Raw genomic sequence first — 18,569 nt, 5'->3', positions numbered from 1 at the left:
CATCCAGGATGCAGCATCCTTGCAACAAGATTTTGACAAACTGCCAATCTGGGCAGCTAAGTGGCAAATGAGATTCAATGTTGTACGTGGGATGTAAAAATATCTAAGCCACTTATACCCTTAATTGGACTGCACTAGGCAAATCCATAATGGAAAAGGACCTTGGAGTCCTTGTAGATAATAAACTTGGTTGTTGCAAGCAATGCCAGTCAGCAGCATCAAGGGCAAATAAGGTCTTGATCTGTATTAAAAGGGGAATTGATTCACTGGAGGAGGGGGTCATTATTTTACTGTAAAGAGCACTGGTAAGGCCCCATCTAGAATATGCCATACAGTTTTGGTCTCCTGTGCTCAAATATGACATTATTGAATTAGAGAGGGTACAGAGAAGGGCAACTAAGCTGGTAAAAGGTATGGAAAATCTTAGCTATGAGGAAAGACTGGCCAAATGGTGGTTGTTCACGCTAGAGAAGAGGCGCTTAAGTGGTGATATGATAACAATGTATACATATATAAGGGGATCATATAATAATCTCTCTAATGCTTTATTTACCAGTAGGTCTTTTCAGCTGACACGAGGTCACACATTCCAATTAGAAGAAAGGAGGCTCCACCTAAATATTCGGAATGGGTTTTTTACAGTGAGAGCTGTGAAGATGTTGAATTCTCCCCCTGAATCAGTGGTACAGGCTGATACATTAGATAGCTTTAAGAATAGGTTGGATGGCTTTTTAGCAAGTGAGGGAATGCAGCGTTATGGAAGATAGCTCACAGTACAAGTTGATCCAGGGACTAGTCCAATTGTCATTTTGGAATCAGGAAGGAATTTTTCCCCCTTGGGCAAATTGGAGAAGCTTCAAATGTTTTTTTTTGCCTTCCTCTAGATCAACTAGCAGCTAGGCAGGCTAAAATAGTTAAAAGGTTGAACTTGATGGACATATGTCTCTTTTCAACCTAACTTACTATGTTACTATGGTTTATTTTTGACCTCATAAATAGGCCTCTCATTATTACTTATCCAGGACAGCATGGTACTTTCCAAAACCATGAGAATCCGCTACATACAAAAAGGTTGTGTGTGGTTGCCCCATGCTGAAAAACATAGAATTAAAGTCTAGTTCATCTGTATTTTTGTATATGAGGGTTTAATTTTTTTAGAAACTGTACAAACCATAAATAAATTATTCTCATTTCAGTAGGCAGAACATAATGCTAAATGTCCTTGGACAACCCTTTATTTCATATTATGTTTTTATTGGCTATGACCCAACTCTTACTTGACTTAAGTATGTCCTATTGCATATCCATTGCCCTGTAGTTGGTAATTTACTGTTAAAACTCAGCATGGGGATTTATATTATTAACTGTCACTTAGCTTTAAGTGCAGTTACTTGAGCAGAGAGTCAAGGGAGTCTACAAGTCAGGTAGAAAGAAACAGGAGACTCTTGCTTTGCCTGTCAATAATATAAACTAGATAGTTGCAAATAAACACCCCACCCCCATCTCATATTTTGGACAAACTCTATTTTAAACAATCACAGGTATGCCCTCTATGTTATTTTAACAAAATACGCTCATAAAGGAATAATTCGTATTTTTACTAATGCTTATCTTTAATGCTAACAAATGGAATTGCAGAAACATGATTAATGGCCCTTTTTTGAACTTTTAACACTTCTACATTATTTATTTGCAACTTTATGTAAACATTCAATGATCTTGGCTGTTGCATTGTAAATAAGAAGGTTAAGATGGCAGCTCATTTTCATATTGTTGTGCTCAATGGCCCATTTTCTGAAAATGGATTCTGTTAATTTCATTGAAGATTGTCTCCTATTAGTTATGCAAATAGAAATTACCAAAATAATTGCTTTACCATGTCTTTATTTCACACAAATAAAGCTCTTATTTACCTTACTAAATTTTTATGGCACTTCATAAACACCTGAAAATTTTCAATGTGAGGCTGAACCTGTCTAAGAAAAATATATCGTGTTTTTGTACTGAATGTAAAACTCAATTTTGTATTCTGATTTTGACTATGGAAGGAACTGTAGCAAAACTGAATGACTGTCTCACACTGAGGGGGTGAAAGGGTCTTTTATAAAAGTGAGGAAATACCAATTCTGTTATTTTATTCTCTTTCATGAGTTGGCATGCTGCCCGTTTATCATTATTATAATATGTCACATATGTCATTGTTCTTGTATGGAAATTAATAGTTTCATGATCTGTAAATGAGCACTTGGAATTCATGTTATTTTAGCAACCTAGAATTATATTATATGGCTTCTTGACAGCTTTTTGCCTGTGAATAATAATAAAGATAAACCTATTAGAAATACAGACTCCATAGACCAACAAATGGCAGATCTTTGGACTTAAAACAGAGCTAGATAATGAGTTCTGCATAAAGAAGATCTTTGTTCTTCAGCTATGCCTCCCAAAAATATAGAAATAAATAAAAATGTTTAGCTAAAGCCTAAAAAAGGACACAAAATATAATTTTAAATGTTCCTTGATATTATAAAAACATAGTGCTTAAAGGGGATCTCTAGTGCTAAATGTGTGCATGAACATGTTTATGTTATGTGACTTAATGCAAAGTACAGGTATCGCTGATCCAAGATGGTGGAGATCATGGATATTTGAGGATACAATAGGTTGTCTCTATAAATGTAGAGCAGCATGCAATAAGGTGACTTAGCCATTTAAGACTATGGATACTATGGAAAGAACAATGGTGGATAAGATGCTCTTCTTCGCATTTCATCATTTTGTGTGTGTCAACCAAGACACTTGTCATTAAGAGTGGTCACAGGTGTTTTGACCTTCAATGTTTTTTGCTGGAGGTCAGCAGTGGTCAAAGCACGTAATAATTAATCCAGCACACGAAGTTTGCTCAAGGGTTATTACCCGTGTTTAATGTCAAGCCAAACAGGTTACAACGTTTCGGGGGCGTACCCCTTCGTTGGGGGTGCCGTCCTCCTATGATCCATGCACCGTGAACGTTGAAAGAGGGACCAGGTGTGCATCTGCATTTCGTTTGGCTGTGGTCAAAGCACCCCATGTTCCTTGTCCCCAAAATACCAAAAATATTCTTTTTTATCATATAGTAATACAATAAACCCAATATTCAGTTCAGGACTCATGTCATAATTTTTCTTATGGTTTAGATTTTGTTGAGTTTAGCACTATATATACAAACATACATTCAGTTAATTGTTTGATTGACAGCCTGTCAGGGCAGTTGAAGATAGGAATATAAAGGAATAGATAGAATTAAAAGTCAGAAACGGAAAGAAAATTAATTATACTAATAGATGACATAAAGAGTTAATCAAATTGCTACTTTCCATAACATTCTACAAAAATGCATTAAATGAGCCCATACATAAAATTGTTCCATTCTAGTCTTTCCCACTGCACACTAACAACTTAGATTTGCATTTTGTTTGAAGCCAATTAAGTCTGCCAAGAACCATGAGGAGAACACCATGTCTGGAAAGGGTTAATACATTGTAGTCCTTTAGAAACAAACACAATTAAGTGTGGTTGATGGATTTGTATTAACTCTTTTCCCATTTTGGTGCAAACAACAGAAAAGGGGTTAAAGGGAATAAACTGCTGAGAAAGTGGATCTGAATAAATAGAGATCAAAGCAAGAATGTATTAACTGTAAAATTAATTAAAAATTATCTTTTATAAAAGCCTACTTGATTAGTATAACATGTACGCTAATTACATTTATCCCACAAGACTAATTTATTCTCCATAAATATTAATACATGATTCAGGTACATGCATTTAGCATGTTAATTCAAATGTTTCTTTTTAAACTCTTCTTATTCAAAGATGTACACTCCTGCACAGAATATATGGTTTAGACAAAATAAATGACTTTGACTTACAGTGGCATAACTACTCACCGGTGGGCACTGGTACAGCATGTGCACTGGGGCCCCCCTTGTTGGGCTCTCCCCCCTATGAATCATGCAAGCTGTAACATCTCCCCCTGTCCAGCCTCCTGTGATAACCATTATTGCGGCTCCAGTGGGCCCCAAGGGGGTGTGGGGCCCGGTGCAATTTCACCCTTTGCACCCCTGGTAGTTACGCCACTGTTGATTTATGTAATAAATAACCATAAAAAGAAAGTTCAGTTCATCCCAAGACTTCAAGGGTCGTTGCACTTAGTCACTGACCCCCCTTCAAGTCAACTGCTTGAATGAAGAGTGACATTTTCTAAAATGATTTACATGAATTTTCTATTTCAAAACAAAAGGTTGAGATTTATCAGTGGTTGTACGGTTAAGGTAAAAAACACTTACTTGACGAATATCCATTTCTGAAAACCTAACCACATTTTAAGATGGGTCACGTGACCAAACAATATTTAGCCATTCGATGGGCCAATGGCCTGAACAAATGGAAATGAACAGAAGCAAGAATTAGTTGGTTTTATTTTTGCTTGTGTTGACACCCCTTCTCTGTTCTAAAATGAGCATTCTGCATGTTAAATCTGGACACACCCACTATGCTACAAACCAAAAGTAATCTTTCAAAACTGCCCTTCAAGGTGAAAACATTCCCAAATGCTCTTATTCTTAAAATATATATATTTTTTAAATTAGATACATAAAAGAGGGCTGTAGTTGTAAAATAAAAGGGTGCTGAATACATTATACTTTAAATTTGATAACAAGGGAAAATGAAGGTGGCCTGCTAATAATATAATATAGACAGGTGGAGCAGTGTGCTTTGTATGGTTTTCAGCTTAAAGGAGAACTAAATCCTAAAAACGAATGTGGCTAAAAATGCCATATTTTATATAGTGAATTTATTGCACGAGGCTAACGTTTCAGCTTGTCAATAGCAGCAATGATCCAGGACTTCAAACTTGTCACAGGGGGTCACCATCTTGGAAAGTGTCTGTGACACTTACATGCTCAGTGGGCTCTGATTGGCTGTTGAGAAGCTAAGCTTAGGGCTCGTCACTAATTATCCAGCAGAAAATGAGCTTCCCTGGCTGTAATATAAGCTGATGCTACAGGTTTGCTGATTATTAAATTCTGATGCTAATTGCACTGGTTTCTGTGCTGCCATGTAGCAATTATGTGAATTAATTACTAATCAGCCTTATATTGTGACATTTCTATTCTATGTGTACTGTATATTGTGAGTGGGTCCCTAAGCTCAGTAAGTGACAGCAGCACAGAGCATGTGCAGTGAATCAGCAGAAAAGAAGATGGGGAGCTATTGGGGCATCTTTGGAGACACAGATCTTTACTGCTAAAGGACTGTAGTTGCCTTGGGCTGGAACAGAAGCACAAAACATAATGTACAACATTCAACTACTTCTTTAGTTAGGCTTTAGTTCTCCTTTAACCTCATTCAATAACTGTAACTGTTTAATTACTGCCTTTTTTGTTCTGGTTTTGAGATGCTTTACAAACACTCCTTTTATTTTATGTAATTGATGTTTTTTTTAAAAAAATATAAGAATATCACTATGCTGGCATGTTATGCTAATAAACAATTGTTTTTATTACAGGCAGCTGTAAACCCAGTCAATGTCACGCCAACTATTCAAGCTATAGACCAGGATCAGAACATACAACCTGTCTCAGATCGGCCTGGGATTCTTTATTCAATTCTTATTGGTTGGTATATTCTAATCTTTGTGACTTTTAACAATGTTTACTCCTGATATTAGCGATATTCATACTTATATTTTGTGTAAATTTGCCTAAAAAATGAACATGGCTAATACGCTATATTTTTCCATACTGAACTAACAGCACCAGCCTAAAGGTCCAGTATCTCTTTGAACTTTCAAACTGTCACAGGAGCTCCCCATCTTGGATTTTGTTAAAAGTCAGTGGCACTGCACATGCTCACTCAGCATGTATAGAAGACAATCATCCTTGTCACAAGTCATGAAAGAGAAAATGAGGTTTGCCTGTCATAGTGGTTGATGCTACATGGCTGATAATTACATGCTAAAACTAATTTCACTGGTTTCATTGTTGCCATATAACAAAAGTCTGAATTAATTACTATTTACCCTTGTATTGGGCATCTTTCAATACACAAAGGGCTGTGGTTGTGTTGGGCTGGTACAGAATCCCAAAACATAATGTACAACATTTCTCGCCTACAGTACTTCTTTGTTAAGATTTGTTTTTTACTTAATTGTCGGATTATGTTTATGCTGTTGAAGGGGATATATGGGATCTATAATCCAAACTACTCTTGGGATCTGGGCCTTTCTGGATAATGAATCTTTCTGTAATTGGGATCTACTAGAAAATAATGTAAACATTAAATAAACCCAATTGGCTATTTCTGCTTCCAATAAAGATTAAATATATCTTAGTTGGGGTCAAGTACAAGCTACTATTTTATTACTACAGAGAAAAGGAAAAAAAGAAATAGTTTTTAACATTTTAGATTATTTGATTAAAATCGAGCACTTAACCAGTAAAATACTGACCTTCAACCTTTTTTTTTTGCTTTTACCTGTAGACATTATATTATTGTATGTGGTTGTTGAGTAGTAGGGTTATCACCAGCACCCCAATAAATGTTGTAACCCTCATCTGAAGTCACAGAGAAAAACTACACAGTTTCTGACCAGAAACTATAACAGCATTAGATAAGAATACAAGAAAGTACTTCTAAATCTTACTTTTCTTTTTTAATAGTTTTAATAGGAATGTTAAAATAGACATTGTATAGGTAATTATATAGTGATTTGAAACTTGGACTCTTTGAAGATAAATTATTGCACAATCTGCTACTTTCCTTTATAAATAACTTTTTGTACATTTTGTTTTACACTGAATACATCATTCTTGATTATATAATAAGACATTCTTCCATCAATCATTCAGTTTGTTATTATTTGCACAAAATTTTGCAAGTTGTCTCCTATAAGAATTTTCAAAGTTCTGGATATTGATTTTTTTGTTCATATTTCCTGCATAAACTGTAAAGATAAGGAGATAAAAAAATAAATATGTTTTATTATAATTTATAGATAAAGAAGGGAAATTGAAACCAATACTTTATATGGTTCTGAGACTGTACTTCACTGAGGAGACACCATTAGTTATTACAGTGCTGAGGACCCAGGGAAGAGTTGGAAATCCCTTTGAGGCAACATTAAGCTAAGGGCAGATGCCTGGTGGTGTGTGTTGGTAGGACAGGAATGGGACCGGGTATCCAGAATTATCGGTATAAGTTGGTTCTTCATACCTTAAGTCTCATAAAAAACAAACATTATTTATTTATTTATCAAAATTCAAAATTGTATGACTATTTTCTGAAAACCACTCCATCCAAATCCCCCTAATTATTTATCAAATAAATAAATGCTATCACGAAATCTTCAAGAAAATTTCTTGTGCAGGAAAAGACTCGATAAAATTGTGGAAAAAATCTGAATCGTACATATTTTTCGAATTTGTTGCAAAAAAATTCTTTTTTTGGATTTGATGCCCAAAACCACAAAATCTTTGGATTATTGAACAAAACCCAGTGCAGATCAGGATATCTAAAAAAAAATGTCAATGGGATATCTGCCATTGACTTCTATATGAACTCGTCAGGTCTGATTTGGAGTGATTTTGTGATTTAAGAAATCATAAAGATTTTGAGTTTTAGTTCTACGAAAAAAATTGTGTTTTTCCAACTTAAATGTCTGATCGTAAAAAATCAGACTTCATCAAAAAAGGATTATGGTCTTCCTATAATACTACTACAAAGGAAGTAGCCTTTTACATTTATTTTTATTTCCCCAATGCATCAGCTGTCATGTTTAAGAACCACTGGTGCCAAAGTTTGAGGGGCAAATTTATTAAGGTTTGAATGGTAAATTGGACTTTGAATTTTCAAATCTTTTTGTGTCAAAACTCAAAAATTAAATTTAAAAGTTAATTTGAATGTGAGATTTATCACACTTGACCATGGAAACAGATCTAAATTTGAATATTCACTGCCTAAAACCTACTGAGTTAATTTACTCAATGGCAAAGGTCCATTGAGTCATTTGAATATGTTAATTGCCTTCCTGGCATTCAAGTTTTTTTTTGAAGGAAAACTCAAATTTGAATCAAGTGTTGTGGTCATGAATATACAATCGAATATTAGACGTTACAGTTTTTCATAAATAACTTCCCATTCGAGGTGTGAGTACATTCCCATTTATTTGAGTTTAAAAAAATTCACATAACTTCAAAATTCTTCCTTTGATAAATAACCCCTTGAGTGTGTGGGAGTTGTGATCAGCCTGGAGACCCTTTACTACAACTCTTTTGTTACTGATTGTAGGAGAAAGACAAATGTAGCAATGTTCTGTCAGTAGAGCAGCAGAAATTAACATATGCCATACAATGCAACAAATACTCCCATGGTTTTATCTGATGATAAATATGTGTTTCATGGCAAAGCACTCCATCTATTTTTATTGATTATAGATAGCACATTTACAGTGAATGCAAATACTTAACCACATGTTTTCCTGTTAAATATACTTTATATTCTTTTTATATATCTGACTGCTTGACAAAGAGTTGTTCAAACAATGTCAGTCAGCCTTGACCACTGGAAATATCACTACCTGATCAAATGTCATTGCTTGCATGTTCAGAATAGTACAGGACATTAAGCAATGTGACAGAGATATATTAGAACCGTTATTCAAAGATGAAGATTTATAGTCTCCAAGACTGATGGAAACATCAATAGTATGGGGAGAAATCTCTCCTGGGGGGAAACCTGAACAATTTGCAAAGAGAAGTAGATTTATTTTCAAGAGAGTTCAGTGTTGGCCAGTAAACACAATGGATGTGATTTATGAGTAAACAGACACAAACAAGTATTTCAAATCTGCAATAGAAGATTTGGCTGAAGGTAAATGGGCTTTGAGAAAGGATCTCAGACAGCTATATCTGAAAGTACTGATGAGTTACACACAGTTGATTGACTACAGAGAACAACATAAATGCAGGAGCGAGGCTTTTAGTATGCAGGTGGTTGCATGGGATTGAAAGATATTCCAAATCATTTAACCTTTAACATTTTTGAACTCTGTAAAGTGACAGATATGAAGGCTGTTTACACCCGCAGGCCTTTTTACTAAGAAATATATTTGCCACACGCAGTGTCTGCATTAGGAAATAAGAGGCCTCAAATACAGGATACATTTTCCCTATCAGTTTATGGATGGGCTTTTATGGATGATTTGCTTCTACTGATCTACTGATATTATAGAAATTAATTCTAAGGAAGAATCTAAGTTTAATTCCTTGATGCTAAAACAGACAATAGTGCATCAAGTTTAACCTCTCCAAATGAACCAGTGCAAGTATATGTATATAAAAAAAAGCCAAAAAAGCCCTTATATTCACTCCAAAAGCCCCACCTCCATGACATCAATAGTGTAGGTGTGTTCAGTACATTTATAGTCCACATTTAATTGTATGAACATAGAGTAATGTTATAATTTAATCATGTAAAGCTCACATTTATATTAAAATAAATAGGAAGAAAACTATTCAATACTATTCAAATATCTTGTTACATAAAGCATATTGCAAAAAACAACTTAGATTCAACTGTTCATTCAGGCCTCTTGGATGCACTGTTTCTAACCTCCATATCCAATAATACTCTCTTTGTAACAATAGGTTTTATTATCATTTTCTGCCTGTGCTGTTTTTAATATTTGCATCTGATTTGACTGACCGTGTGTTTCAGTTCATGGAAATGTTTTGCTGATGTTGTCTCTTTTTAAACCTTTTCCCTTTTTCCATTTCCTACTTGCTTTTCTTTTCCTTATCCAGTTTATAATTTTTAATTGTGTCCTTATGTTCATTCAATCTAATTTTAATTTTTCTTGATGTTTGTCCCAAAAGCCGGGCCAGTCCAGCCAGGCGCCCTAGGCAACCTGGGCGTTCATGGCGCCACTTGGAAGTGCACTTGCGCGCAGATTGTTGCTTGTATGCATGTGTGCAAATTGTCACTGGCGCACATGCACAAATTTACGGTCACGCGCATGCGCAGAACGCCGGAATCTCAAATGGACGGAGAGAGGGGGGACCGGACTAGGGGTAGGCGGCAGAGAAGGTACATGCCTGGTGCCCTCCCCAGCTTTGCACCATAGGCACGTGCCTACTCTCCCTACCCCTAGTTCTGCCCCTGTTTGTCCAACATACTGTAAGCTAACTGGCAGGGGCATTTGAGGCATTATACTATATTTTCATATTACAGGTATAAAAGTCTTTCATAGGAATCCTAGTCCCTTGATGTGGATATATGCAATAATCCCCTGATGTAATGCCAGTACAATTGCCTCAATTAAGGCAGGGAAATATACCTCTCCCCTGTGGTTTTCCATTTTCTGTAACAAAAGCGTGGAAGGGTTTTAAACAATTTCCCATATACCTTGTATTTTTGTAGGTTTGGCCAGTGTCTCCTTATTTATGTATATTATATGTAAAGCACGGCCATTGCACAGAACCCAATAATTTCCAACAAATTTATGTTCTGACACATTATTTAGCTCATTTCTTCTAGTAGCAGAGCAGGTATGTAACTCAGGACTTACTTTATTAAATTCTTCTCTGCTAACTAGAGGTAAAAAGCAGTTTGGAAAAGATAAAGATATACAGACTATAGAAGTTTTAATGCAATTCTGAGAATCAATTGTTTATCCAGCTGAATACATGTATGGTCATCTCTGTACTTTTGTTTTTGTTATTTCACACTTTTCATAAAAGAGCTATGACATTTGCTCAATATAAGTTGCGATTTCAATGTAATGTTCTTGAACTGTCCTTATAATAAAGCAAAAGAAAGACCTATAAAATGAATGTCTAATTACAATCTCTTTGCTTGGATATTGTCTTACTATTTAATGAAGATGATTACATTTATTAAGCTAAATCATAGTGACACAAGTCACAAGGTGATATGTTATTGACAATGATTGCTTTTGTCGAGTGTGAATGAAAAGTTGAATAGAAATGTCTATTTTTCTAGGTACTCCCGCGGATTATCCAGAATATTTTTTTATGAACCAGACTACGGCAGTGCTCAGACTACTGAAGCCAGTAAACCGAGATTTGCACCAGAAATTTGATTTAGTGATAAAGGTATGTGTTTTTTATTTTTATAGAAAAGATTTAGAAAACATTAGGGATCATTTATGATCACAGCCACCTGGTCATGCAAAACTGGATACAATTATTACATGTATTGATGCCATTTATTAAAGAAATTTGGACCGATACATTGTCATTGAATAGCACCTATTTTTTAAGTGTAATTGTATCTGCCCAGGTTATCTGAAGAATTGCACATAATGTACCTACTGACACAGGGGAACCCTCAAACTGGCAGTATACCCATGGTTCCCACTGTGGGTGCAGCAGACATAATGTGCAGCCATAATTATAACTCCAAGTGCAATAATTGACAAAATTCAAATGCAAGGTCTGATTTGTAGAAACTCACAACTGCAATTTTGTATTTTAACATATTTGTCACTATTGTGGAATGTGCAAATTCACACTTAGCCATTCATGCTGGAATTGTGCTTCAACCAAAACTGCACTTGCCATGCTGCAACTGTGTCCGCCAATGAGCCCTGTTGTGTTTTGAGTAGTTCTAAAAGTCAATTTATTATTGACTGAAGGCGAATAAATTTGAAAAAAAAAAATTGCCGGCATAACAATATTTTGGACTCATGGCGGAAAAGTCCCTCACATCAAAACATTATTGGCAAGTCAACATTATTCAGATGCCAATTGACTTTAAAGCCGGCATCAAAATTGACACGGGTGTCAAAATTCGAGCTTCGCGAATTTCTAGTCGTTTTTTCAAATTTCGCAAGGAAATTCTTGAATTTTTTGGGGAAGCAAAACTGGATAAATTCACCCATCACTAATAATTATGCATACAATCATGTAATGGACAGATACGTACAATATACTTTGAAGTCTATTGAAGATAAAATTTTAGAAGTTTTAGAGTTTTTTAATATCAAAATTAAACTCTATGGGGGAAATGTAATAAAATCTGCAAAGAGCAAAACTTTGTGAATACAAATTTGCCTGTTACAATGTAATATTCTTTGTTAGACTTTTATTGCATAGCAAATCCTAAATTTCACATTGCAAACCTTTAACTTCTGCTCTGGAGTTTCATTAAATATGTTATAGCCAGCAATTTGGTCACAAACGTTGAAAAGTTGTTGAGGTCTTTAATCAGTCAAAAATAGTGCAAACATGGTTGCTAACGTTCGAAAAAAGGTTTGCAAACTTTTTTTGGCACTAAAGAAACCTATTATATACCCCCCATATTTCTCTAAAACCATGAATGCCATGAAAGTTATTGAAAGATTGGTTTGTTCTCTTTGCAAATGTTATTACATTTCCCCCTTTGAGCTTGAAATTACCATTATGGCAGCAGATTCCTCTGGTTTCTTGCATTGTTGTCACTAGATGAACCATGGTGATACCTATTACACATGGCACACATGATTGCTTAGGCAACATGCAGAATTATAATTTACATATTTCCATAATTTACATAATTACGTATATTTACATAATTTACATAATGTTAATATATTTACATAATTACATAAAATGTTAGATCAGTTGTATCAAGCCCTGTCTCATAAGAGCTTGTAGTCTAATTTCCCTACTAGACGCACAGGCTAGGATCAACTTCATCAGAAGTCAAATAACCCAAACAGTATGTACTTGGAGGGCACTTAGGGGAGAAGCATAGGGGAGAACTTGTAATTGTAAGCCCAGTATTTCACTTTTGCAAGATAGCAATGCTGGAGACTAGACCATAGATACTACAAATTCGCTATTTGCAGTAATAGGGTTTCAAATAATATGAGAGCCTGATGAAAAAAGTATCAACCCCATCCTCACCTTGTTCCATAGTGAGGTAATGGATTTTGAGAGTTGACATTTCTCTGCTTTCCATAGTGGATTTGGCACAGATTCTCTAGAAATCAGACTGACTTCAAGTCTCAGAATCAAATACTTCACAATTGAAAAAGTTGAGGTTGGGGTTGAATTAGTGAGCCTAAGCAGGTTGGGAAATAAATTCTATGAGTCAGATATAAACCACCATGGTGTTCCTTCAGGCTTTCTCGCACTTTTAGCACTTTTTTAAGGTATTTATTTATCAGAGCACACTCCTATAACCTTGCCTGCTACTTTCAGACTTGGAACCCATATGTAATACAAATGTATAAAGATAATTACTAACAAATGTTAAAATGGGAATGTACTTTTCTTAAAATATTTCTTTTTTTTCTTTTGTAAGTCTTTATTTTTTAATTTTCAAGTATGTGGGGGGTACAGAAGAGAAAAGAAGAGGGGGTGAGGGATACAATATTCCATTGAAGCCACATATCACATTTAGCATACAGTATAGAACAATCATCCTCAGGCTATTCCTTCAAATTATAACCTTTTGTTTTTGTCTTTTGTGTTAGACAGACTGGGAAGCCCCTCTGTCATTTTTTCCTTCTAAATATTTTTCAGTGATTCTATACTGTTGCTATCTAAGTTAGGGGGAGGGGAGAAAAGAGGGAGGGGGTAAACTATGGGGGAATCGGAAGATAATCTAGAACCCCTCTTCATTGGTCCTTCTTTTTGTCTAATTCCCTATATCTCTTCTTCATCTACTCAGTATACCTAAGATTACTTTAGTCTCTTGGATGTTGTCTGTTGACTCGTATTTTCCTGTTATGTATTTTGTAGGTCTTTCCAATCACTCCATATATTTCCAAATTGTTTCATTTAGACTGCCATTTATTTAATAATGACTGAAGTTCTTTAATGTGGTACATGGTTTACTTTATACAAGTCGCCTGGGTGTTTTGGCAACTGAATACCCAGATACGTCACATTGTGCTGGGCCCATTTAAATGGGAGGGTTTACTCCAATAACTGTTCCTGAGTCACTGGGACATTGATATTTAGAATCTCTGACTTAGAATAATTGATCTTAAAGTTTGATACGTTAAAATATTTCTTTATTCATAAATATGTCAGCTCTGTAGTTCCCCTTTAAAGTCCATGATATTTAAATGTAATCCTTAGCTTTCCGGCAAGCAAAGGATAATAAAGGCATGGACAAGTATGTTTTTTGACTGTGGTATGTTATATATATTGCATATGCATTAAAAAAATAATGAAATATAAGTAAAGCTGTGTTGAGCTGGCGACATGTGTACCTTGGTAATTGCCTCTTTGATCGTATGACCTTTAAGAAACTTGAAATAAAATAAGTTGATGCATAATCATGGGGCTTGTTCAAGTGTAATTTCTCCTGATTTCCCATGCCACTTGTAATTACACAATTGCTAGATAACACTATCCTAGTAGAAAGCACTTGACCAGGCTTCTTTTGGATTCCTAGCAGGCTGTTTATTATAAATCTATTCAGTTTATAATATATGTATTTACTTGTCAAATCCATTTTTCTTTTAGGACCTTTCCCTAATGGTTTGATAATGTGCTGAAATATAATAAAGATAATAGAAAATAGTAGTTAAAAGGGACACTGACACCTGGAAAAAGAATGTTCTGTTATGCATCATTTAAAAGTCTACAAAAAACTGCCTATACAGTATATTTACCATTTACATGGCAATTGCCCCTAAGAGCAGTTTGGAAGGTAAATAAAAAAACAAGCTGATACTGCAGGAATAATTGCCTAGATCAGTATTTGGAGCCACTTTGTTTCAGCCATTTTCAAAAGGGCAAGAGGTGAGAGAAAAAAAACTTAAAAAAAAAAACCTCTAGAGTAGGACTGGGGGGCCAAGGGTCCACAGGGGCTGCTGTCTCAAGGGCCTCCTGCCGCAAACCGCCCTCCAGACCCTGGCCACAACTGCAATGCCCCCCACACTTGCACTTATGAGTGTACCCTCTGTTGCTGTGACTGGAGCCAGAGAGGGTGGCCGGGGGCAGCATTGGCAGGGAGCGGGTCTGGGCTGGCGGGCCCTTGAGAGTCGGGCCCACCAGGCTTTTTCCTTGTGTCCCGTTGACTCAGTCCGACTCTTCTTCTATTCTCTTAACAGCAAATGTTGCCTATACTTTTTTTAACAAAAACAAACTGTTTTAATAGAATGTAATGGCATCAAAGGTTTCTTGTATGTAAGATGTATGGCAGTGTTAACTTATAACCAAAAATCTGACACCCAAAGCTCAGTGGAATGCTTCCATCATTAACCTTGCAGATGTCATGTAATTCTCTTGCTTTACATAAGAAGTATGACATATAAAATATAATTTCAAAATTGGCTTAGAACGGGAAGTTTTGGGATACTGACCAAGTCAGTTTCTCCTGTTCTGTGATCTTTTTATAACTGCTTTAGAAGCAATTACCAGGAAATGTTTAACATAAAGGAGGTTATTTATCAAAATTCCAAATTTTTCTGATGTTTTAAATAAAAAAAGTCATTCCAAACTAGAATCCACGATTTGCCTTTATTTATCAATAAAAAACTGAAAATTGAATCAGGAAAATTGACTTGTTTGAATTGTCGCACTTTTTCAGGGTTGTTGCTTAAAAAATCAGAACTTTTTGGATTTGACAACCGGAAAGTCTGGATTTTTTGTGAAATCAACAGAAAAGACTGATATGTTTGACTTATCCTACGAAACCTAGCGCAGACAATAATATTTTCAAATTGCAAATAGGACCTCTGCCATTGACTTCTACAGGACCTCAACAGGTTGCAGATGGAGTATTTTCAGGTTTAGACTTTTTGCAGCCTCGGGGTATAATACAAAATTCAAGTTTTTTTCCCCACTAAAAATTCTGATTTTACAGTTAAAAAAAGGCGAATTTTTCAAAGTTTTTAGCATTCGGACTTGTTTTTGACGCCAGTGTCCGTTTTTGACGCCGGCATCCGTTTTTGATGCTGGTGTCCGTTTTTTGACTATTTTTTTTAACGCCGGCAAATTTTCACCAGCGAATTTTGCCAGGCGTTTCGCGAACTTATTTGCTGGCGGCAAATCCCGCAAATTCGCCGCAAATTTGCGCCTGGCGAATAAATCCGCCCATCACTAGCTCTGAGAGCAATTCCACATGAAATGTATTTAATAAAGGGATTTCAAACTAAAAATGTATAAAATGAACCTAATCACTATGTGTATTATTAAACCATTATTGTATCAACTTGTGGGGCACTGCTACGTTCTCTGATAAATGAAGCTGATTTTGGTAGACATCAAAAACTTTTGTATATTGGTTTTTGAATAGTAAAGTATCATCTGTAAGAGACAAGGAATGAAACATGGGCTGAATTATAAAAAGGTTTCCGGATGGCTGATATACCATGTCTGGTACTTATCCTATTATATTTACATAGACAGTGAGCTTCCTGTTAGCAATTCATTACAGAAGCATTTGGAAAAGTGTATTAAAATCACTTTAATCACACGTCAGAGAGTATAATAGATTGTCAACCCTCTGAAATGAGCAATAAACTTCAATGTTCTTTTTGTTCTCTGACATTACATGAGGAAATATCGATGATAACATATGGAAGTGAATGTAATCTCTTAAGGCTAATATTCAACAATCAGTCAATTAATGGTGCAATTATCCCAAGCAATGTATCTAATTAGATTGAGCCAGCTGCCGGTTCCACGCAAGAATGGTCTACTGCATCTGTTGACCTGTGTTGTTTAATCATTTCTCAAGCTTGTCATCTATTCATCAGTAAACAATAATATTTTTTTTTATATGTTTCACGGTAGTAGGAACATCATTGTTGCTGCCATTTTTTTGTCATGTCACATGCCTTGTTATAGAACACTAACATTAAGGGGCCGATTCACTAAGGGTCGAATATCGAGGGTTAATAAACCCTCGATATTCGACTAGGTATTAAAATCCTTTGACTTCGAATATCGAAGTCGAAGGATTTAGCGAAGGATAGTACGATCGGATTATTCCTAACGATAAAATCCTTCGAATCGAACGATTCGTAGGATTTAAATCCAACGATCGAAGGAATATCCTTCGATCAAAAAAAGTTAGGCAAGCCTATGGGGACCTTCCCCATAGGCTAACATTGACTTCGGTAGCTTTTAGATGGCGAACTAGGGGGTCGGAGTTTTTTTTTAAAGAGACAGTACTTCGACTATCGAATGGTCGAATAGTCGAACGATTTTTACTTCGAATCCTTCGATACGAAGTCGTAGTCGAAGGTCGAAGTAGCCCATTCGATGGTCGAAGTAGCCCAAAAAAACTTCGAAATTCGAAGTTTTTTTACTTCGAATCCTTCATTTGAAGTTAGTGAATCGGCCCCTTAAAGATGTTCCTTTGGCAGTACTGGTTTATGGCTCGTATTTTCATACTGTATATCCCTTTTAAATATTCTGGCTGGAACAAGAAATTATGGCTAGAGGGGAAAATGAAATTTACATGTATGAACTTGATAATAAAAATGATTAAAATTGTGTCTAGTATTTTAATTGCATGTTCATCTAAATGAGCTGAATAGATAGTTTAATGTGAGAGACCATAAAAGGGCTACTATATTGTACCTTATGTTTTTATTTTTCAAAGTCTGCTTTGTTTACCATTGAATGAACCATAGACATAGGTATAGTACAACATTGCAAGGGACTTAGAGAGGCCTTATAGGAGCTTTAGTGTTGTTCCAGGAGAACAGAATTTCAGTATGCAGATTTTTATTGTTAATCTGATGAACTATCTTCACCATGTGCTCACAAGAGCCACAGCAAGTTGCAAACATATTCAAAATTTAAAAATAGGCAGTTACTTCTAGTGATCTGGCAATAAAAGAAGACTTTTATTGATATTTAAGTCAATAATGTTCTCCCAAAGTGCTAATTTAAGACTTTAAAATATTGTGAAATCCTTTAAAAGCCTTACCGTTTGATTGAAAAAAATATATTTTTATAGCTAGGAGAAAACCACATGGAACCCCTCCCTTGCATATATAATTATCATAAATATAAAATGTATAACACATACCCTAAGGGTTGCTTTTATGAAGATTTTTATGAGGGTGATCCTGTCATTTGTACGGAACTCTCACGATGCAGTTCTAACCTATTCTTAGCAGTTTGTTCTAAAGAAACATCCATTAACATTTAGCATGATATTCCCTTGATTTTCTAGAAGGTTGGTGGAGTGGTGTGTACAGATACAGCACAGATATATCACTCTTCCACCCTTGAGAAAGTTGGGACACAACGAAATACTATGGGAAAATATTTAACAGACTTTTTTGACGAACGAGCATTCTCTGCTAAATTGTAAGTGCGATATATTTTTCTTTGAATAAAGGTTCTGGTCCAATTTTACACAATGGGAGCATGCCCCTTCTTTTACCATACATTCATTTGTATACATTCATTTGTAGACTGCTTGGGACCAGCAGATTAAGGAGGCAGCACCCTATGTGGAACATTTGTTTGAGTTATCAGACTATTTTGCCTTTAACCCTTGGAGTATCATTTGTATTTGACCTTTGGTGTACTTGCCCCCCCCTTCCA

General features: G+C 35.5%; 1 protein-coding gene across 4 annotated transcripts in view; it reads left to right on the top strand.

Annotated features, from left to right (window-relative positions):
* The window catches only part of LOC108697174 (protocadherin-15), a 404,849-nt gene that overhangs the window by 142,569 nt on the left and 243,711 nt on the right, over positions 1–18,569 (top strand). For all 4 annotated transcript variants that reach the window (XM_041570856.1, XM_041570857.1, XM_041570855.1 and 1 more), the window contains 2 exons: positions 5,552–5,660; positions 11,044–11,156. In XM_041570856.1, coding sequence (XP_041426790.1) covers positions 5,552–5,660; positions 11,044–11,156 — 222 coding nt within the window. The remainder of the gene's footprint in view (positions 1–5,551; positions 5,661–11,043; positions 11,157–18,569) is intronic.

Source organism: Xenopus laevis, chromosome 7S (assembly GCF_017654675.1).
Source record: "Xenopus laevis strain J_2021 chromosome 7S, Xenopus_laevis_v10.1, whole genome shotgun sequence".
Lineage (NCBI taxonomy): Eukaryota > Metazoa > Chordata > Amphibia > Anura > Pipidae > Xenopus > Xenopus laevis.
This window is presented reverse-complemented; position numbering and strand designations above follow the sequence as displayed.